This window comes from Schistocerca nitens, chromosome 9 (genome assembly GCF_023898315.1).
Source record: "Schistocerca nitens isolate TAMUIC-IGC-003100 chromosome 9, iqSchNite1.1, whole genome shotgun sequence".
Taxonomy (NCBI): Eukaryota; Metazoa; Arthropoda; class Insecta; order Orthoptera; family Acrididae; genus Schistocerca; species Schistocerca nitens.
In genome coordinates this window covers 476,944,834-476,966,921 of record NC_064622.1, presented here as the reverse complement: position 1 = coordinate 476,966,921, position 22,088 = coordinate 476,944,834, and the positions used below count along the sequence as shown (strand labels likewise).

General features: G+C 41.1%; 1 protein-coding gene across 1 annotated transcript in view; it reads left to right on the top strand.

The window, feature by feature from the left end:
- The window catches only part of LOC126203506 (ruvB-like 2), a 111,704-nt gene that overhangs the window by 53,854 nt on the left and 35,762 nt on the right, over positions 1 to 22,088 (top strand). The window contains exons 3-6 of the mRNA XM_049937832.1: positions 4,119 to 4,239; positions 4,805 to 4,955; positions 5,029 to 5,191; positions 14,465 to 14,693. Coding sequence (XP_049793789.1) covers positions 4,119 to 4,239; positions 4,805 to 4,955; positions 5,029 to 5,191; positions 14,465 to 14,693 — 664 coding nt within the window. The remainder of the gene's footprint in view (positions 1 to 4,118; positions 4,240 to 4,804; positions 4,956 to 5,028; positions 5,192 to 14,464; positions 14,694 to 22,088) is intronic.

Here is a 22,088-nt window from a genome sequence, read left to right as displayed (position 1 = left end):
GTACCGTAGGTACAACCACATCGGAGGGGTATCTGTTGCGAGGCCAGACAAACGTGTGGTTCCTGAAGAGGGGCAGCAGCCTTTTCAGTAGTTGCAGGGGCAACAGTCTGGATGATCGACTGATCTGGCCTTGTAACAATAACCAAAACGGCCTTGCTGTGCTGGTACTGCGAACGGCTGAAAGCAAGGGGAAACTACAGCCGTAATTTTTCCCGAGGGCATGCAGCTTTACTGTATGATTAAATGATGATGGCGTCCTCTTGGGTAAAATATTCCGGAGGTAAAATAGTCCCCCATTCGGATCTCCGGGCGGGGACTACTCGAGGATGTCGTTATCAGGAGAAAGAAAACTGGCGTTCTACGGATCGGAGCGTGGAATGTCAGATCCCTTAATCGGGCAGGTAGGTTAGAAAATTTAAAAAGGGAAATGGATAGGTTAAAGTTAGATATAGTGGGAATTAGTGAAGTTCGGTGGCAGGAGGAACAAGACTTCTGGTCAGGTGACTACAGGGTTATAAACACAAAATCAAATAGGGGTAATGCAGGAGTAGGTTTAATAATGAATAGGAAAATAGGAATGCGGGTAAGCTACTACAAACAGCACAGCGAATGCATTGTTGTGGCCAAGATAGATACGAAGCCCACACCTACTACAGTAGTACAAGTTTATATGCCAACTAGCTCTGCAGATGACGAAGAAATTGAAGAAATGTATGATGAAATAAAAGAAATTATTCAGATAGTGAAGGGAGACGAAAATTTAATAGTCATGGGTGACTGGAATTCGAGTGTAGGAAAAGGGAGAGAAGGAAACGTAGTAGGTGAATATGGATTGGGGCTAAGAAATGAAAGAGGAAGCCGCCTGGTAGAATTTTGCACAGAGCACAACATAATCATAGCTAACACTTGGTTTAAGAATCATGAAACAAGGTTGTATACATGGAAGAACCCTGGAGTTACTGAAAGGTATCAGATAGATTATATAATGGTAAGACAGAGATTTAGGAACCAGGTTTTAAATTGTAAGACATTTCCAGGGGCAGATGTGGACTCTGACCACAGTCTGTTGGTTATGACCTGTAGATTAAAACTGAAGAAACTGCAAAAAGGTGGGAATTTAATGAGATGGGACCTGGATAAACTGAAAGAACCAGAGGTTGTAGAGAGTTTCAGGGAGAGCATAAGGGAATAATTGACAGGAATGGGGGAAAGAAATACAGTAGAAGAAGAATGGGTAGCTTTGAGGGATGAAGTAGTGAAGGCAACAGAGGATCAAGTAGGTAAAAAGACGAGGGCTAGTAGAAATCCTTGGGTAACAGAAGAAATATTGAATTTAATTGATGAAAGGAGAAAATATAAAAATGCAGTAAATGAAGCAGGCAAAAAGGAATACAAACGTCTCAAAAATGAGATCGACAGGAAGTGCAAAATGGCTAAGCAGGGATGGCTAGAGGACAAATGTAAGGATGTAGAGGCTTATCTCACTAGGGGTAAGATAGATACTGCCTACAGGAAAATTAAAGAGACCTTTGGAGATAAGAGAACCACTTGTATGAACATCAAGAGCTCAGATGGAAACCCAATTCTAAGCAAAGAAGGGAAAGCAGAAAGGTGGAAGGAGTACATAGAGGGTCTATACAAGGGCGATGTACTTGAGGACAATATTATAGAAATGGAAGAGGATATAGATGAAGATGAAATGGGAGGTATGATACTGCGTGAAGAGTTTGACAGAGCACTGAAAGACCTGAGTTGGAACAAGGCCCCCGGAGTAGACAACATTCCATTGGAACAACTGACGGCCTTGGGAGAGCCAGTCCTGTCAAAACTCTACCATCTGGTGAGCAAGATGTATGAAACAGGCGAAATACCCTCAGACTTCAAGAAGAATATAATAATTCCAATCCCAAAGAAAGCAGGTGTTGACAGATGTGAAAATAACCGAACAATCAGTTTAATAAGCCACAGCTGCAAAATACTAACATGAATTCTTTACAGACGAATGGAAGAACTAGTAGAAGCCGAAGCCGACCTCGGGGAAGATCAGTTTGGATTCCGTAGAAACACTGGAACACGTGAGGCAATACTGACCTTACGACTTATCTTAGAAGAAAGATTAAGGAAAGGCAAACCTACGTTTCTAGCATTTGTAGACTTAGAGAAATCTTTCGACAATGTTGACTGGAATACTCTCTTTCAAATTCTAAAGGTGGCAGGGGTAAAATACAGGGAGCGAAAGGCTATTTACAATTTGTACAGAGACCAGATGGCAGTTATAAGAGTCGAGGAGCGCGAAAGGGACGCAGTGGTTGGAAAGGGAGTGAGACAGGGTTGTAGCCTCTCCCCGATGTTATTCAATCTGTATATTGAGCAAGCAGTAAAGGGAACAAAAGAAAAATTTGGAGTAGGTATTAAAATCCATGGAGAAGAAATAAAAACTTTGAGGTTCGCCGATGACATTGTAATTGTGTCAGAGACAGCAAAGGACTTGGAAGAGCAGTTGCATGGAATGGACAGTGTCTTGAAAGGAGGATATAAGATGAACATCAACAAAAGCAAAACAAGGATAATGGAATGCAGTCGATTTAAGTCGGGTGATGCTGAGGGAATCAGATTAGGAAATGAGACACTTAAAGTAGTAAAGGAGTATTGCTATTTGGGGAGCAAAATAACTGATTATGGTCGAAGTAGAGAGGATATAAAATGTAGACTGGCAATGGCAAGGAAAGCGTTTCTGAAGAAGAGAAATTTGTTAACATCGAGTGTAGATTTAAGTGTCAGGAAGTCATTTCTCAAAGTATTTGTATGGAGTGTAGCCATGTATGGAAGTGAAACATGGACGATAAATAGTTTGGACAAGAAGAGAATAGAAGCTTTCTAAATGTGGTGCTACAGAAGAATGCTGAAGACTAGATGGGTAGATCACATAACTAATGAGGAAGTATTGAATAGGATTGGGGAGAAGAGAAGTTTGTGGCACAACTTGACCAGAAGAAGGGATCGGTTGGTAGGACATGTTCTGAGGCATCAAGGGATCACCAATTTAGTATTGGAGGGCAGCGTGGAAGGTAAAAATCGTAGGGGGAGACCAAGAGATGAATACACTAAGCAGATTCAGAAGGATGTAGGTTGCAGTAGGTACTTGGAGATGAAGAAGCTTGCACAGGATAGAGTAGCATGGAGAGCTGCATCAAACCAATCTCAGGACTGAAGACCGAAACAACAACAACAACAATTTCAGATGATCATTTTCATTACCTTGTATATACAGCATTAACAAAAATGTAATGCCACAATAAAGAAACAATAGGGAGAGAACACTTCGAGAATATTAGCATCTCAAAAACCATAGAAAAGTGTAATTTAAGTTGCTTTGTTGTGAATCTGGACATTCATATGCATGCTATAATGCCTACTATGCTGTTTACTATGATTTATGAATTTCTGATTTTCTTCCAATATTCTGTTACGTTCCATGTTTGTATTACATAATGTACAATCTGTGAAATGCTATAGTTGTATGAACGTTAGTATGTGTCTACTTGAAACTAACTAAGCTGGTGAAATTAGCCAATATTTTGGAATTAAACATTTCTTTCACAAGACATTTCAATGTCTGTGCAATTACTTCTGTAGCACTCACATTATTTCTCTATTAGTGTCAGTTTTTTGTTAAATTTACAGAATGTCATTGTTTGGAAACTATGGATTGGTAGTATATACTGTTTTATCGTAATACAGTTTCTATGTATGATGTGTAAGATTTATGATGCGGGACATCTGCTATATAATTACCTACTTCATTTTTATCTTGTCATTAATACACACTAGCAAAAGAATGACAAAACTTTCGAAGACAGCTCTACAAAATAGACTGACATCCTGTAGGAGTGGCAAAAATTTAACAAGGTAGCAGGTTACTTCAACATTCGTGTAAATCTCAAACCCACTTTTTTTACATGTAGAATCACTACTCAGATCATTATATCTTGCGAAAAGCATTTCATGGCACATTTTCACATTTCAGTTTCATGACTAGAAAGCAATCACAACTGTGGAAACACAGATATTAGTCATCCCTTTGAACCACCAATTCAAGATTTTACATTGTATTTCAGGTCTCTCAGGGAATGGTGGGACAGCTATCAGCTCGGCGAGCTGCTGGTGTTGTCCTTGAGATGATAAAAGAGGGCAAGATTGCAGGGAGAGCTGTCCTGTTTGCAGGACAACCAGGAACAGGTAAAAGCAGGTTCAGTGAAAGCTACCCAATGTGTATAGCTACATACGTCTTTAGTAATGATGTAATAATCAGTATGAATGAGTCTTTCATGTATTTTATTCTGCCAGTGCTTGGTGTATAGATATTTTACCTGTCCATGTTATCTTTAGTAGTAATGTGTACCTATCCATATTACATTTAGTAACAGTGTGTTATACATCTTGTGAAGAGGAAGTAATGTAGGATGGATCATGGGTGACAGCAGTGAAAAGATAATAGTGCCATTGACCTTCAGATATCTAGTTCATTTTTCAGAGTTTGGGACTTCAGGAACAGAGTATCCATATGCATAGTTAAGGAAGATTTTTTTTTCCTGGTGTTTCACCTTGTAAGTAATGGTTGGTATATAGACATTTAATGTAGCTGCCAAGCATTTCCCTTCTTTTCTCCTTACATGTCTCTTTGTGTAGTAGCTTAATGATGTAGATAGTGGCATAAAATTGTCATAGTCGGTTAAGAGTACTGTAAAATTTCATTTATATTGGGCATTGTTGCATATGTATAAATGTGTAATTAATTTTATAGGTAAAACTGCAATTGCCATGGGACTGGCACAAGCATTAGGTCAAGACACACCTTTCACAAGTATGGCTGGTTCTGAAATATACAGTTTGGAGATGAGTAAGACAGAAGCTTTGACACAGGCTATCAGAAAGTCCATTGGAGTGCGGATCAAGTAAGTTTGAAAATCCCTGAGCCTATAATCAGTTGTTTGTAATAGTTTCTTATATTATAATTTAATCTTGCAGAGAGGAAACTGAAATTATTGAGGGAGAAGTGGTTGAAGTACAAGTTGACAGGCCTGCAACTGGCGTTGGTACAAAAGTCGGGAAGCTTACTCTGAAGACAACTGAAATGGAAACTATTTATGATTTGGGTAGCAAGATGATTGAATCACTCATGAAAGAAAAGGTAAGTTCATTTTAAGTAGATTTAAAACAAATGTTAAACGGAGTTTCTTTGAAACTACCTGGCAGATTAAAACTGTGTGCTGGACCAAGACTCGAACTCGGGACTGGCAGAATTAAAGCTGGGAGGATGGGGCGTGAGTCGTGCTTGGGTAGCTCAGTTGGTAGAGCACTTGCCCACGAAAGGCAAAGGTGCCGAGTTAGAGTCTCGGACTGGCACACAGTTTTAATATGCCAGGAAGTTTCATATCGGCGCACACTCTGCTGCAGAGTGAAAATTTCATTCTGGAGTTTGTTTGGTTTCTGGCATCCACACACATTCCCAGTTGTGACCGTACAGGCTCTTCTAAGGTGGCATAAGGCCATTGCATTGAATGGAGATTATGTTGAAAATAGTTTTGTACTCAAAAGAATGGGCAATAATAGGGTGTAAAGGAGTTTTGAATAAAAGCAACCTGTTTTCAGAAAAAAAAGTTGCATTATTTGAGTGCCCCTCATATGATCATTACCAACTTTTCTACTCTGTTCAAAATGACTATCATTTGAATAATGAGCAAACAAATGTTTCCGACTTAATAGCACAGGGTGGCGATTCTTCTGGAAAACCTGGAATTCTCAGGGAATTACATTTTACTTAGAAAAATCAGAGAAATCTTGGTGAATTTCATCTCAGGGAATTCTTTGTTTTTAACTTAAACTCAATAAAATAAAATTTAAATATTAATGGATCACAAATTTTAAAATACTTAATATTTCAGAGCGTGTTAATTACATTAGTGTTATTCAATATGAAGCACCAATGTTTAAAAACTGCAGTTAAACTACTGCTTATGACTAATATATCTCAGCTGAGAGCAAAAAGAGTCATTATTATGGTATGGCATCCCCCACCCTCACCCCCTCCTCTCACCATTAATTTACCAGCAGCTTCTTGACACAGTATTCCTCCTCACACCTGGAATTTTCAATTTTTTTATCGCCCTACAGGTTTGAGTAGCCGCTTTGTATAGTCAGCAACAACGGAGGGAAAATGTTTTTTAGATGTGCCTGGAGGCACTGGCAAGACTTTTTAATTAATCTAATACTGTAAACGTTAGATCTGATGAAACCTTGCTGTGACATCATCTGACATTGCTGCCGCACTATTAGTAGGCAGTTGAACTGATCATTTTACTTTCCAAGTTTCCTCTGAAATGTTATGGTCACACCACCTACAGCACCTGTAATGTTTCTAAGCGAAGTAATACTGATACATTTGAAAAGGTTCAGCAGGATAAAATTATGTCTTCTAGTCCTGCAGTACACTCTGCCACTTTATTCTTCTGAGTGCAAATGTTATTTTGCCACTAAAGCTTACTTCAGTGAGTAACTGAGGACTTCAGTGTTACAAGCAGATTTATTGTCATATTGAGATACATAGACATTTTCAGTGTAAAGGATCTCCAACAACTGAGTTTCTCTCCAAACCAAAAACAATTCATTTTTCTGCTATTTTGTCAAAAACTGACATTTTGACCCCGTGGCTGTGTACAAAATATAGTTCGACTCTTACACAGGTAATAGCAACCAGCCATGTTTTATAACGCTATTTGTTTATTTAAACAGCACCATTACCGGTTTGAAACTGACCGGTTCATCTTCAGACGGCTAGCTCATGTTATACATTAGATTTCGCCTTTTGTTTACCCACCTGACAAAACTTCCTTGGTCTGGTGCTGCCCTGCAAACAAAAGATGATGTGAGACAATGCCTTTTTAACTGTAATTGTGCCTCATAACGATCTTAAGTGATTTAAACAAATTATTATTATGAAAGGGAGGATGTTTTGGGTACTTACAATGAAGAATCTGCACCATTATGTTCCAGTGTGGGTTGCTCATCATCTTGGAGCAGCGAAAACTGTATAATGCACTTTTTTGTGTATATATTTGCACATAATGTAAAGCACCACTCACACACTCAGAAATTTCATCGTGTGGAGGTATGTATACAAAGATGACGACATTACAACCATAACAATACCAAAAATGTCAACTCTGAGAGATATTTCATTACATACATGTATGTGACAGTAGAAATTTACAAATTGCTAATGTTACATTATTTATTATTTATATTGACAGAGATCTGATTAAAATTAAGATAAATAAAGCAGTCAGTTATAAAGCGTCACTGCAATGATATTAACGTAATTATAATGGTATACATTGGGACAAGAGTAAATGATAAGTGCCAGATGTACATAAATAAATATTACAACTATGGACGTATTATGGCATACATCGAGAGCACAGTAAATGGTTTGGGATGGATGTGCATATATAAATATTGCAACAGAGAATTTTTTTTAAAAAATTGAAAAGCAGGTGAATGAAATTTTGGAGAACGGATGCATTGGTTAACTTGGTTTGTTCATTGAGGAGATTTTGTGGTGATTTGCTTTCATGTACATTTATTTCAATCTCCTTGTGCAAATTGATAAGGCTACATTTCTCAGCATGGTGCAATACTTATACATGGTCTTCAGTGGAAGACTCATGCCTGTTTTAAATAATCTGTCATGAACTAAGGGATCTGTTCACCTATCACTGCGATTGAAACTGTGTATCAAACCCAGAGAGCGTAAAATTCAGCATAATGACCCCTAAGCTGTTTACGTTATTTAGTAGCTTAGGCCGATTGCAGCTCTCCCCCTGCATCAATGCATCCCAACAAAGTGAAGAAGTCTGAGAGAATGGTCATTTGGCACTGCACAGCAGGACCACGGAGGTAATTAACTCAGAGAATGGTGAGGAGGAATTATTTAAGAGGTAAATTGACATACATGTGTTGTAGGTGACAGATCGTGCGTGTGAAGTACACAACAGTACAAAATAACACCACAAAGCACTTAAAAAATAATAAACATTTTGATAATAACTTGTTCAAAATAGGAAATTGTGAACTTCAAACAACAATCAGTAAAATAAATAATAATGTCCCCGCTTTAGTGCCATACATCTCAGAATTAATTGGCAAAATTATATCCTGATATCCACAGCGTGTTAACTAAGGCACTTGATTGGTTTTAGAAAAATGCTATATCGTCACCTTCAGATGAACCCATCAGTAAAGTAAATAACTTCATTCTGTCCAAGTTTGAGGACCCATCACAAATGTGTTATTCTCTTGACATGGCATTAGTGAGAGAGAAAGCAATGCATTACCTTACTGATTTTTCCAATTCATTAATGTCACCTTTCCCCCACAGGAGACTCATAACTCTTTTTTTGAGTATGTGCAGGCTATCCTTCCACTATCCCTTTCTCTGTTGGCCTCTCCATTGTGAGGTTTTCTTGGTGCCGACCCTGCTTGGTCCTGGTTTATGAATGGGCCTCAAGTTTCCACTCCCGGCATATTTACAACTTTTCATTAAATAAACACATGGTCCCCACATTGGGTTTGACCTGCCACCAATTTTCAAAACACTACAGAAGTGTGGATAGTGCAGGGAAGAACACCCAATGCAGTGTGTGCTCCATTTTTGTGCCTTCCTATCTGTGCACCTTTCCTTGAATCCAAAACCTTGCACAGTAGCCATGCCATTGTGCAGGTGAGAGGGGGGGGCGGTCAAAGGTGGTAGCCCCCAGACCATGCAGGGATCGCACTGTCGGTGCCCAAGCTGAAAACTCGCCACTCGCGCTAAGGAGTTTGTACTCTTCGTGTCTGGGGAATGGGGCTTTGAGCAATATATTACTGGTCAGGTGGTGCCCGTGGGGAGAGCCCCCATTCAGAGTGGGTTCTACCATGGCAGATAAATGGCAAATGAAGCAGATGAATTTATCTCTTGCTGGTGGCCATATGGCCCCTAGAATGTCTGTGAAAGGATAGCCCTCTTTCAATGCTGAGAGATATGACCCTAAAGTGTTTCCCTGGCTACACCTTGGGAGGAACGTAGGATTAAGTGGCAATCAGAGCAGTGTTCGCCACAATACTTGGTCTGTTCAAGGACTGATGGTGATTTGTTCTTAGCCACAAAGCCATTATTCAGGCCATCTCTAAAACGAAAAGTGGGTCAGTTCTGAACAAAATGACATCATCTGCCCAGTCACATGCACTGCTCGCTGGGTGACATACCAGTGACTGTCACTCCCCGTAAAGTCTAAATTTAGTTCGGAGCATCATTTTCCACAGATACCTGCTCTTATAATGTGATGATGAGATGTGTGCCAGATTGGAGCAAAGAGGTGTACACTTTGCCCACTTCGTCTATAGGGGGCCAGAGAACAATAGGGTTGCTATCAGTGCCTTCATTTTGCCTTTAAGAGGCGATTCATTGACTTGAGAAGGTCAAGGTGATGGTATACCGATGAGATGTCGAACTATGCTCAGACATTGCTGAGGCCATTAGAGATCATAGGTTGACTCTCCAATGCCATAAGTGGCACCCATCAGTGGAGCACGTCATTGCCTTTAAGTGGCTCCGTGCCTGGGTCTGTCACCTAATAAAAAGACAGTAGCAAGACTGCTGGGAATGGTGTATTTCAACCATCAGGCTGTGTTCCTCTCCTTCGGAGGTTTCGGCTAAGATCAGATGTATCTATGGATACCAGACACCTGTAGGTGTACCTGGTGTCACCTTGAATGGCGCTGTCTGAGCTTTATCAACCTGTCTTTCACGTCCTAAAACAGCAGTTGGAGCAAAAGCAATTATCTTTTACTACACACCCCCTAGAATTATATAATGACCCATCCAATGATTGGGAATTCGTCAGTGTCCTCGCCCACTCTTCTGTTACAGCCCTAGGGCCAAACCACATCCACAACCAAATGTTCAAGCACCTACCAGTGGATTGATTGTCAGCATCATTTCATTGCCATCTGTAACCGCACCTGGAGCAGGGGCCAGTTCCCATTGCAATAGTGAGAAAGCATCATTGTCGCAGTACTGAAACCAGTTAAGCACCTTCCAGAGATGGACAGTTATCGCCCAATAAATCTCGCTGGTGTTCTCTGTAAGTTGCTTGAATGCCTGGTGAGCTGGTGGCTGCGTTGGCTCCACGTGTCTCAGTGTCTTCTGGCTCTGTTCCAGGGTGGTTTTCACAAAGGCTGTTCCACTACTGAGAATCTGGTTTACCTGGAGTCTGCCATCCAAACAGCTTTTGCCCAATGTCAGCATATTATTTATAGCTGTCTTCTTTGACCTCCAAAAGGCTTATAACATCACGTGGCGACACCACATCCTTGTTGCCTTACAAGAATGGGGTCTCTGGAGCCTGCTCCCAATTTTCATCCACAACTTCCTGTTGTCAGCACTGTACATTCCGGGTTCAAGTGGATGCTGCAGCTGTGCACTCATCTAGTAAGAGTGTCACTGAACGTTGACTGCAAGCTGCCACGGGAAAGATGCTGGCATGGGCCCCCATCCATGGCTTTCAATTTTCCGCCACCAAGATTTGAGTTGTGCCCTTCTGTCGACGTCATATTGTTCATCCACAACCAGAAATTAAGCTTACAACCAATTACACAATGTAGCGGAGATTTAACGCTTTTTAGGACTGGTCTTCGAATCTTGGTTGACATGGATTCCCCATCTTCACCAGATTAAGGGAAAGTGCTGGCTGCACCTTAATACACTTCATTGCCTTAGTAACACCAGCTGGTGTGCAGATTGCATTGTTCTTCTGCAGCAGCTTTGTCTTGACGTATCACGCGGTCCAGAAGACTCAGTTCATCCAAGGGCCCTCTGCTACCAATTTTTCTCCATCCTCGGTGCATCCCAGGGTTCAGAAGTCGTCTACACTGTGGCTCAATTGTTACTGGTCGTGTATGCTTTGCTTATACTCATGCAAGACATACTAAACTGCTCTCCTTGGTGGATGGCTGTAGTGTTTTCACTGCAGAGTTGGTAGCCATCTCTCCGGCTCATGAGCGGATCCATTCCTGCATTGGTGGGTTCTTCCTCATCTGCAGCGACTCCTTGAGCAGTTTGCCAGCTCTCGACCAGTGCTACCCTCGCCATCCCGTGGAAATTGCTGCTATGCAGGATTCCCTGTACATCCTTCAACAGTGTGGCCACTCAGTGACCTTGATCTGGATTGTGGACCACATCAGGATCCTGCGGAAGGAACTTGCTTAGAGTCTGGGCAAACAGGCTACCAGTAAACTGACTCTTGAGATTGGTATTCCTGATACAAGCCTCCAATCAGTATTACACTCTCAGGTTTTAGGTGTCTGGAATACGGAATGGCTCACTCTGACTTTACCGAACAAACTGTGAGTGATAAAGGAGCCTACGAATCTGAGGTGGACCTCCATGCCGGCTTTGCATTGGCAATACTTGGCTGACTCTTGGTCATCTGCTCCATAGTGAGGACTTACCCCACTGCATTGTGGAGCCTGTTTGACAGTGATCCACATTTTGCTGGATTGTCCCAACCTAGCCGTCCTGTGGTGGACTCTTAAATTTCCCCGACTTGCTGTCCCTGGTGTTAAGAGACGATGCCCCAGCAGCTGACTTAGTTTTACATTTTATTTGTGAAGCGGGCTTTTACCACTCTCTTCAAGGGAGGACCACTGAACCTTATTGGCCCATTGATAGGCTGGCAGTACACACTGTTGACTCCTCTGCCCAGACCAAACTGCAGTTGTCTGGATGTGGTGGTCCAGCCCAGTCATCTCCCTATCTGCTGTTTTACTCTTCTTCTCCCCCTCTCATGTAGTCTGTTAGACTTGTTCGTCTTTTGTCTCTCTGCACTTCTCTCGCCCTGTCTGTGCTTGTAGTCTTTCCAAAGCAACTCGGAATAGAGTACCTCTGGTAAGTGGTGGAGGCTGCTTTCAGGGACTTCCAGCTGCTCCCTAGATGGGGCAGCTTTCTTGCCTTTCTTCCTCTGTCCCCCTGTCTTCTTTTGTCCCTTAGCTCAGCTTCTCTGGCAGTGGTAGACCTTGAGGTTTCCTTCCTCTGGGTTTTGCACAGTAGGGTCTATCTGCTCTACAGTCAGATAGACCTGTCTGTTCGAGGGTGAAGGGTTTGATGATCTAGTAGTTTGGTTCCTTTAAACATCCAGCCAATTCCACTTTTAACTCCACCACATAAATTTTTATTAAAAGTAGATGTACTTATTATTTTATTGAGGAATTCAGACACACACCAATTTTGCAATGGAACAAGACAATGAGTAGCCAATCTCAAAAATATTTTGGTCAGGTGTACAATTGTAACTGGCTGTAGAACTGGAATAACTGTTTTGATAACATGAGTACCAATGATACTTGGACTTACCTTCCCAGTTCAAATGGCTCCAGCTACGCATTAAAATCGCCTTTGGTACGACAGTTAATAAACACATGGTCAGACACTTTGAACTTTGCTGGAACTGAACTAAGCATGCAGTGTCTTTTACTTGGTCAGTTGCATAGAACCCTGGCAATTGTGGCATCAAAATATAATATGTTGATCTCGACACCTAATCCTGAAGAGCTTATTGATGTAGAAGGTAAAGAAATATTTTGAATACATAGAAAATATCTGATGGTCTACAGTTAAAACATAAACAGTAATCTTTTAAGGGCTTCTTCTGGAAGCTAAATGCAACAAATTTTGTTCCACTTTCTATCCAAATAGGACCATTACCAGAATTTGGAGGTTACCCAACATTGTTCTCTGATTTTAATCATTACTCTACACAGCAGCCCATAAATAAAATTGTAGCATCAGACATATCCTTCGTGCTAACCATGCGAAGCTAGGCTGGGTCACTAGGAAGAATCTAATTTTATTATCTGAATAATTAATTTTGATGTGTAGAGTTTCTTTTATGTTTTAATGATTTTCCTGAAGATAGCACAGGATTTCTTGTAATAGTATTTACTCGCTTCTGTAATTTAGGCTTTTTAAATGTCTTATTAATGCCATACTTTGTTCTTTTGTTGCTTGGGGAAGCACATTTTAAATATTGATTGAGATCAATCTATGAATGCAAGATAATTCTGTGATGATGATATGAACTTTCAGGGATGATGGAGAAGGGTAAATGTACCAATTTGAGGTAAGGGACCCCAGTCTGCAAATGCCAGATTTGAATGTTACAAGCAGAAAATCATTCTGATAACTCTGTCAGTGCACCTCTTCTACTGCAGACTATTTGTTTACCATGTTTTGAGAGGAAGTAGTATGCCAAGGAAAGAGCTCGCAGTAGTAGTAGTAGTAGTAGTAGTAGTAGTAGTAGTCCACTGATAAGAGTTATCAGAATGATTTTCGCTTATAAGTTTCAACTCTGTCATTTCTGGACCAGGATCCCTTACCTCAAATTGATGGCTGAACAGTAACTTCCTGACAGCCTTTTCATTGTGCCTTTCTGCAACTTGGCATCTCTGCTATGTGGTGAGTAGCAACAACTCTTTTTGTTGTACTGTTACCCCAGATGGATACATTTATTCTTCTCCATCAGCCCTGAAACATTTTAACATCATCACAAAGTCACCCTGCATATAAATTTGGAAGTGTGTGAATGGAAGGGGGGAGTGGGGTTCATTTAGCTCTGAAGGAAGCTTAGCAATTTTTCAGTATAGTTTATGTGCATATTGGTGACTGAATGCTTCACTATATGATGAGTTGTTACCATTAGTCCTTCCATTATTTGTATTCCACCAAGGACTTTTCTATCATTTCTTTGTCTTACTCTATTGAATGCTGCCTGAACAGAAACAGGTGTTAGGTGACTTAGTGACAGGAAGTATTGAAGTTATCAGTCTGACATAAGCATGATTTGGAAGTCAGCTATGTCACCAATAATAAAGCAAGCTATATCTGGTCAGCTGCAATGTTAAGTTTGGAGTAATTTACATTAATAGCCTGTTCCAAGGTTATCAACATGGTTCTACTGTGTCCATTGCATAAAAACCAGTTTTGTATCAGTTTGGAGATCTGAGCTGAACAGACATTGTGAAAATGCCTGTGCTTTGTGTGAACATACTAATAATATATGGCCACATGTTCCCAATAGTATTATCCTGTATTTCATGAAAAAATTATGTTGTGGTTTTGGCATACCATACTAGTAGGACCTTGGTCGTCTTTCATCCACAGTCATTTTCGTAGATAGCATCCTGAATCATCACAGGCCAATCTGAGAAAAAGAGTTCTCTAACCAGACAGCTGCTGTTACATGGACATTTTCACAGTAATGGGTTAAGTGTTGTGGTAAACTTCAGTTCCATTTGACATTAAGCAGAAACTCTTAACTATTACAGCTGTTAAAGACTGACATTAAGGTACATCAAAGACTTCTTATTCTAGGTCCAAGCTGGTGATGTGGTGACCATTGACAAAGCTACTGGTAAGATAAGCAGGCTAGGCCGCTCTTTCACACGGGCACGTGACTATGACGCCACAGGACCTCAGACGAGATTTGTGCAGTGTCCAGAGGGAGAGCTGCAGAAGCGGAAGGAGGTTGTCCACACTGTGACCTTGCACGAAGTGGATGTCATAAACAGTCGCACACACGGCTTCCTCGCACTGTTCTCAGGTAAACTGTGCGTAATTTTCCATAGGCTGTAACTTCTGTGTACATGTGCTTCATAGAATGAGAGAGATTTTGAAATGAGATGAATGTAGGTAGGTCCAGTTGTGAAGAAGTAAATAAACATATGCAGTGTTAAACATGTAAGGTCAGTGTGTTCTTCTGTGACTGCCATTCTCTCAGAAAACATTAATTACAATAGTTGTGGGAAAGAGTGAATATTTGCTTGAGCTGATTTGACAGCATCACATTTAGTTACGTAGTTGGTTACACTGTTGGTGTTAGTCAAAATCAACTGTACCATGGAAGTAGGAAGCAGATTTCACTTAATCCCGCGTCCGGCCATCTTGATTTAGGTTTTCCGTGATTTCCCTAAATCGCTCCAGGCAAATGCCGGGATGGTTCCTTCCAAAGGGCACGGCCGACTTCCTTCCCCGTCCTTCCCTAATCCGATGAGACCGATGACCTCGCTGTCTGGTCTCCTTCCCCAAACAACCAACCAACCAACCAGATTTCACTTCTGTTGGGAACTCGTGTGATCTGTTATAAGAATTGGAGGTGAGGGGAGGGGGAAGCATGTTGAAATTAGAGAAGAGTTTTGACTACTGATGTAACAGAGCACGCGCGCGCGCGCGCGCGCGCACACACACACACACACACACACACACACACACACACACACACACCAGTAAAAATAACAAGTGTAGGTTTCAAAACTGTAGATTCCTTACTGTGGGAGTAGGTGCATGCAGAACTGTAGATTCCTTACTATGGGGGAAAGAGGTACACGTTGAGCCAAGATTACACACAAGGGGCAGTTCCCACTGCAGGTTGTGAGGAACTCATCTCTTGTGAGTACAAAGGGAGATGAAGACGGAAGGGGAGAAGTCACAGAGTTGATGTCAAAGGTAGTATACCAGTAAGCACAGTCAGTCAGTCAAGGGATGATTGAAGTACAGAATGAGAAGGAAAAAAGAATCAAGAGAAAGAGAAATGGGAAGGCAAATGAGCAGTTAATTAAGAAGAAGGAAGAAAATGGAAAATCCAAGGTGATAGGTGCGGGGTAATTTGGGAGTGGGGGAAGTGAGGCATGGAGATATATTACCATAATAAATAATTAGGTAATTGTTGGGGGTTTGTAACTGAATATTAAAAATTTAGTGTAGCTAAACATCTGCAGTAACAGGAAGCTACCTCCCTACTATAGTTTCCATAGAGATGATAGTGCACACACACTCGCACACACATACACACAATTAGCTTTCACATTGTGGATCTAGGACATAAATGTGACAACATGATGTAAACCTCGAGCATCCCCACCAGTGGACATGGAGGTGGAGGCAGATGAGCTGGCCTCTGTTGCACTGTGGGGTACTGTGGAAACCTGCCATGGAGGGCACATGCAGCACTTAGCAAGGGGACAGACCTGCTGATGGAGGTGTTTATTTGTGGGCGGCATTAAGCCAAGCGGGCCAGTGCTTATGCTGAGTGTAACTACTGTGTACCTCACCTTGTGCCAAGTGTGGTTGCTGGGGGCTCAGTCTACAGCTGCCTGCCCGCAACATCCGCATGCTAAGTTATCACTGTACATGTCTCTGTGAGGGTTCAGACTTTCTGCTTCCTGTAGATTCACTCGCATGGCGAGTTTTGTTCTCACAGCATTCTGTTCCCCAGTTATTGTGAGTCCTCCATCGGCCCCGAAGTGCTGACAGTCTAGCGTAGCCGTATTGTCATGCCAATGCAGATACTAAAAAACAATAAGTATGATTTATTTACACAGAATGTACAGTGTATATACTTAACTTTTGTGATAGCTTGGTGTGTGGCACTTAAAGTTCTATACTTAACATAACTGATAAGAACTGACTATCTGAAACATTTTGTAGTCTTTGCTGCCTCTGACAGTTTGTAATTAAGTCGCGATAATGGTTTTTAACTGGGATTAACATTTGGCATCAGTTCATTCCACTATCACTCCATACCTAGCAGCTGTTAAGATGTTAATTGTTCATGTCCATTGGCAGCTGGTGCAGGCAATGGCTACACGAACGTAGACGAACTGCACGGAGCTTGTGGAACTAGCTGGCAGGTTGGCAAAGGATACCGCTGTATGCTTGGTATGCTTGCCACTATAGTCTCATATTTGTCCAAAAATAGATGTCTTGTGCTTTATCTCTATAATCAGCAAACACTTCTTGCACATACAAGTCACAGTTGAGGCACTATTGTCAGTCAGGACATCTAGGATTGGGACAACTGAAAACTTTCTTCCTAGGATTTTAACCCTCTCTCACCATGAACTGCAGTGGAAAAATAATAAACAGTATTGTTGGATGGATATGATGCATCGACTGTCTTGTGGCAGAAGCAGAATTTGGTTGTGTAATATGACTGTCATCTCGAGGTGACTGGCCGGAACTGGGAGGCACCTGGTGTATAGTAGAGATCAGACGTGGAGCAAGCATTAATCTAATGTTAGAGTTCCGTGCTTCACAAATCAAGGTGCCATTGTTACATCAGTGCTAATAGGCTTCCATTGTTCCCACTGTAGTTTCACTGGTATGACGAGTCTGAGAACTGTGGCACTTCAATCGCTTCATACGCGTTGACTTGTTCCCATTTACTCAAGCATGCAGGAGTGTAAGGCTAGTAGTGGCTTAGTACGGACGTTGAGTACACAATCTTGCTACTGTAAATTACTGACAAGGTGAAATGACTGACTGTAGGGGTCAGATGGCCTTTAATCAAACTGTGTTTTGTGAGACAGTGAGTGTGTAAGACAAAAATTAGTTGATGGCAAGTATACAATTACAAATCTGTTTCATTAGAGGATGAGTGATATCTGGAATGAGTTTCATGCTATTGTCCGTGCTTCAGAAAAAACATACAAATTTTGTCCAATGCAAACAAAATGTCTTTATTCTTGTTTGCTCCACCTCTACTACAAGAAAGTGTGTGCTGGCTCATAAAAAATAACTTGGCATAGAGCAATGTATCTGTTATATCCCAGCTGCAAAAGAGCACACCTGGCTATAGCAGCTTGTGTTTATGGGCTAACAGTGAATTGTCTAGCTTTTCATCATTCATTTCTGTAATTTATTATAGTAATTAATCACCATTTGAAGCTTGCACTTCAGCTTTGTCATAGTTTCTGTTACTATTGTTCCACACTTGGTAACACCTCGTGTGTGTGTGTGTGTGTGTGTGTGTGTGTGTGTGAATGTAATTGTTAGACAGTCTCTGAATAGACACTAAATATTAGAATAAATTTAGAGCAGCCTTCAGAAAAGTTTTACCTACATAACTCTGCGTATAAACAGAACAATATTCATAGCCAACTGATCAGTCATTATATTGGTAAATAACTTATTCCTTTCGTTAAGTCAGGCTGGACATTTAGTGGTGTTTCAACTTGCATTTGAGAATCACTATAAAGCCAAAATCATGATCATGTGTAATAAATGAATAGTAATTTATAGTTTAATGGTGGAAATTTTTTTTCAAAATGGTCATCATGTGTGTAGTGGGAATCGCGAGAGTCTGCGGCTATACTTGCGAACTTGTGTACTCACTCTCCTTTTCTGAGTGAGCCAAGTTCAGTTGTACTTGACAACAGATGCAAGTGACTAGCGGGCTACGGGGGAGACTCAAAAGAGTCAAATATACGGGCACACAGAGACATTGAGTTTTAAGATGACATCATAGGACTCTCTGGGGAGTTGAAAGCGAGTATACGGAGCTCATTTCTGATCTGTAGCATGTAGTGTGCTTGGATGGTGGTGTCCTCTTGTTGTATGGCTGTGTACCATCTAGCTATGTACACTACAGTAAATAAACAAATATCAGCCCTCAAAATAAAATGGATATGCTATTTATGGAAGGTGGTATAATGCGAGGATAATTTTTTTCTACTTTTGTGTATCTATTGGCAGTACTTAGAATTTCATCTCCTGGAAATGTGTGTGTTCTGGTTAGCCATTCTGCCTCCTTCCAATTTATACATATTTTAAAGCGAATTTTCCTTTTGAAACAGTTAAATCATTAGAAATACGGGGGCAAGTGCAAAAAAACAGGGCTTTGTGGGAATGGATGGTATTGTGCAAGAAGAGATGGTAAGTGTTGGATGGGGCTGAAGGGGGTTAGAGGTTCTGCAGGTGGCATTGGATGTGAAGCACTTGTTGAGGACAACATGTTGAGTGGCACTTCACACAGCTGGGTGATCAAAGTTGGCTCTTAGCCAAAGTTGGGCAGTTGTGTTCATCTGAGTGGACTGTTTGTGCAAGTTCATACTCATGTAGAATACTGTGCAGTGTGTGCAGCAGAGTGGGGTGTGATATGGCTGTTTTCATAATGCAATGCCTTTTGAGATTTCGGAAATGACAGATTGTGGACAAAAAAGGTCCTAGGCAGAGGAATTGCACGATTCTTGCTTCTTGCATGGGAATTTGGTGGAAAGGGAAATACCACTTTAGAAGACTGGTAGCAAAGATATTTGTCACTACAGGATGGGATGGAGCTAGTTAAAACCCTTGTGCACATTCAAATGCAGGTGATTGTGTCAAAGGAGTAGAAATCATAGGTGGGATTATAATTAGCCACAGAAACCAGGTAGGCTGCTATGGTGCCAGGAGTTGGGAGAATTAGTGTTGATTAGTGACGAAACGATGTGCATTTGGGATGTCGGTGTAGAGGGAGGTGTCATTAATAGTGGCAGAGTGTTTGTTGCTAAAGGAATAGAAACTTCTGAGAGCCAGGTATTCAGTTGGAACACCGTAACCAGCCACAGTGGGACACTCCAGATATTTTGGCTTGTGGATCTTAGAAAACATGTAGGAAGTAAGTGTTCGGTGAGTGGTGGCAGTGAGAAAGGGACAAAGGAAATATATTTTAGGTTGGGCATGTGTGTTTGAGAAGTAGTGGAGATCACACCAAACTTCTCGAGAATGGGATGATTAAAGCAGACCCTGTATATACGTGATGGCAGGCAGAAGCCATCGAGCAGGTAGTTAATCTATCTTTCGTCTGCTTTGAGAACGATAAGGTCAGGATCTGCTTTATGATGGTGTGTGGAAGTTCCTTCCGCATAGAGGTTTTGCTGTGGTGATTGATCTTGTAATCTATTTGCCCTACATAACTATGAGACTGAATGTTGAGAAGGACTAACTGCCACTGTATGTAAAACAAAAAAATTGAGAGTTACACGTCATAAAATGAAATTGATATCATAAACATGTATTAACAAAGCTAAAGTGCCTTGTAACATGTAATAGGTGTGTCACAAGAACGCAGCACAGACTATTAAGACTTCTGTTTAGCATACTTGTCACCAACTGTATGTAACTTCCATACTGTAATTAAAATAAATTTGTGATAGAACTTTCAGTGAATCGACCAGTGGGGGTTGGGGTCAGATGAACACTGCCCTTTCTCGAGCTTCACATGCTCGCTGTGTTGCATATTCTTAAGATGCATTCAGAGCTTTGGAAGGCAAGACTTATTGCTTGGAGAATCAAACCCTGAGTGATTCATATTGATTGCATGAGAACATGTGTGTGCCCATACTAACTGATAATACTGGCTCCTCTCCCACTGTTAGTGACAACTATCAATCACGAAGTTGTTTTGTTAGAGCAGTAAGCAGTTACTCACCAAGTTGAGGCATAATGGCTAACATAAATGGCATTAAAATGATTAATGGAAAATCTCATATAAAGATGTGAAACAAATACTAACAAAGAGAGAGAGGGGCTGGCCAGTACTTAGCTCAGTACAGCCGATAGATACACAAAAAACAGAACCGAAAATTTACGTTCCTAGCTTTCGGAACAAATGTTCCTTCATCAGGGAGGAGAGAGGGGAAAGAAAGGGAAGAAGGGAAAGTGGATTCAGTTACTCATAACCCAGGTCATGAAGCAACAGGGAAAGGAAAACAGGGAGGGTAGCAAGGATGGAGGCATGGTTGTCAGAGGGAAGCCAAAGATATTCTACTCTAAGTACTGTGCCAGCTTCAAACCAAAGAGGATGCATACAGAAGTAAAGAGGTATACAGTATATTTTTTCAGGTGGTGTGTGGCATGGAACTCAAGTTTGCAGCTGGCTTCTAGGATGATGTTCCTGAGTGCTTGGAGAACACACTCAGGAACATCATCCTAGAAGCCAGCTGCAAACTTGAGTTCCATGCCACACACCACCTGAAAAAATATACTGTATACCTCTTTACTTCTGTAAGCATCCTCTTTGGTTTGAAGCTGGCACAGTACTTAGAGTAGAATATCTTTGGCTTCCCTCTGACAACCATGCCTCCATCCTTGCTACCCTCCCTGTTTTCCTTTCCCTGTTGCTTCATGACCTGGGTTATGAGTAACTGAATCCACTTTCCCTTCTTCCCTTTCTTTCCCCTCTCTCCTCCCTGATGAAGGAACATTTGTTCCGAAAGCTAGGAACGTAAATTTTCGGTTCTGTTTTTTGTGTATCTATTGGCTGTACTGAGCTGAGGTAAGTACTGGCCAGCCCCTCTATCTCTTTGTTAATAAATGGCATTAATGCATTTTTCAGTTGAAAGAATTTCTTAACACCAAATAGGACTTTTTGCACAGTTTCTATTACTTAGCTTTCAATAGCTTTAGAATTTGGGAACTACAACTGAAAGGCAACATACATTGTGTATCTGAGACACAGGAACAGTTTACATGTTGCCGTCATAAATTATCATCTGTTCAACATCTTTGATGCAGTGCTTAGCACATTGGACTCGCATTCGGGAGGACAACGGTTCAAACTTGCGTCCAGCCATCCTGATTTAGGTTTTCCGTGATTTCCCTAAACCGCTTCAGTCAAATTCTGGGATGCGTCCTTTGAAAGGGCACGGCCGACATCCTTCCCTATTCCGATGGGACTGATGACCCTGTTTGGTCCACTCCCCCCCCCCCCCCAAACCAAACAACAACTATTAACATGTTTACATAGACACAATTCATTATCAGTTTGCTCAGACTAGTTGATGGTGTGGTTGAGTGGGGAAACATACAGTTGTGAAGATGTATCTCAATTTGGGATGCTGTTAATTCAGGCCATTTGCAACTATTTACCCTTTAAATATTTGGAACATTATTAGATGTCTGGCTGCCAACCTACCCTAATTGTACGTCATGCTACTTATGTACTAAACTGTATTTGCTGTGAATTTATGGAATAAAATGAAACTATTGACTGTTGGTAACCTTCACAAGTTAGATTGGGCCCCAATAGTGATAAACAGTGAGAGACTGACAGCAACTTGGGTACTGAGGCTTAAATTTTGTTAGAATCTCATTAAGGGTGTAGGTTAGTGGTTTATTTTGCCATAAGACTTTCTTTAAGGTAGCCTTATACAAAGAGATCTCCATTGTTTTTTATTCT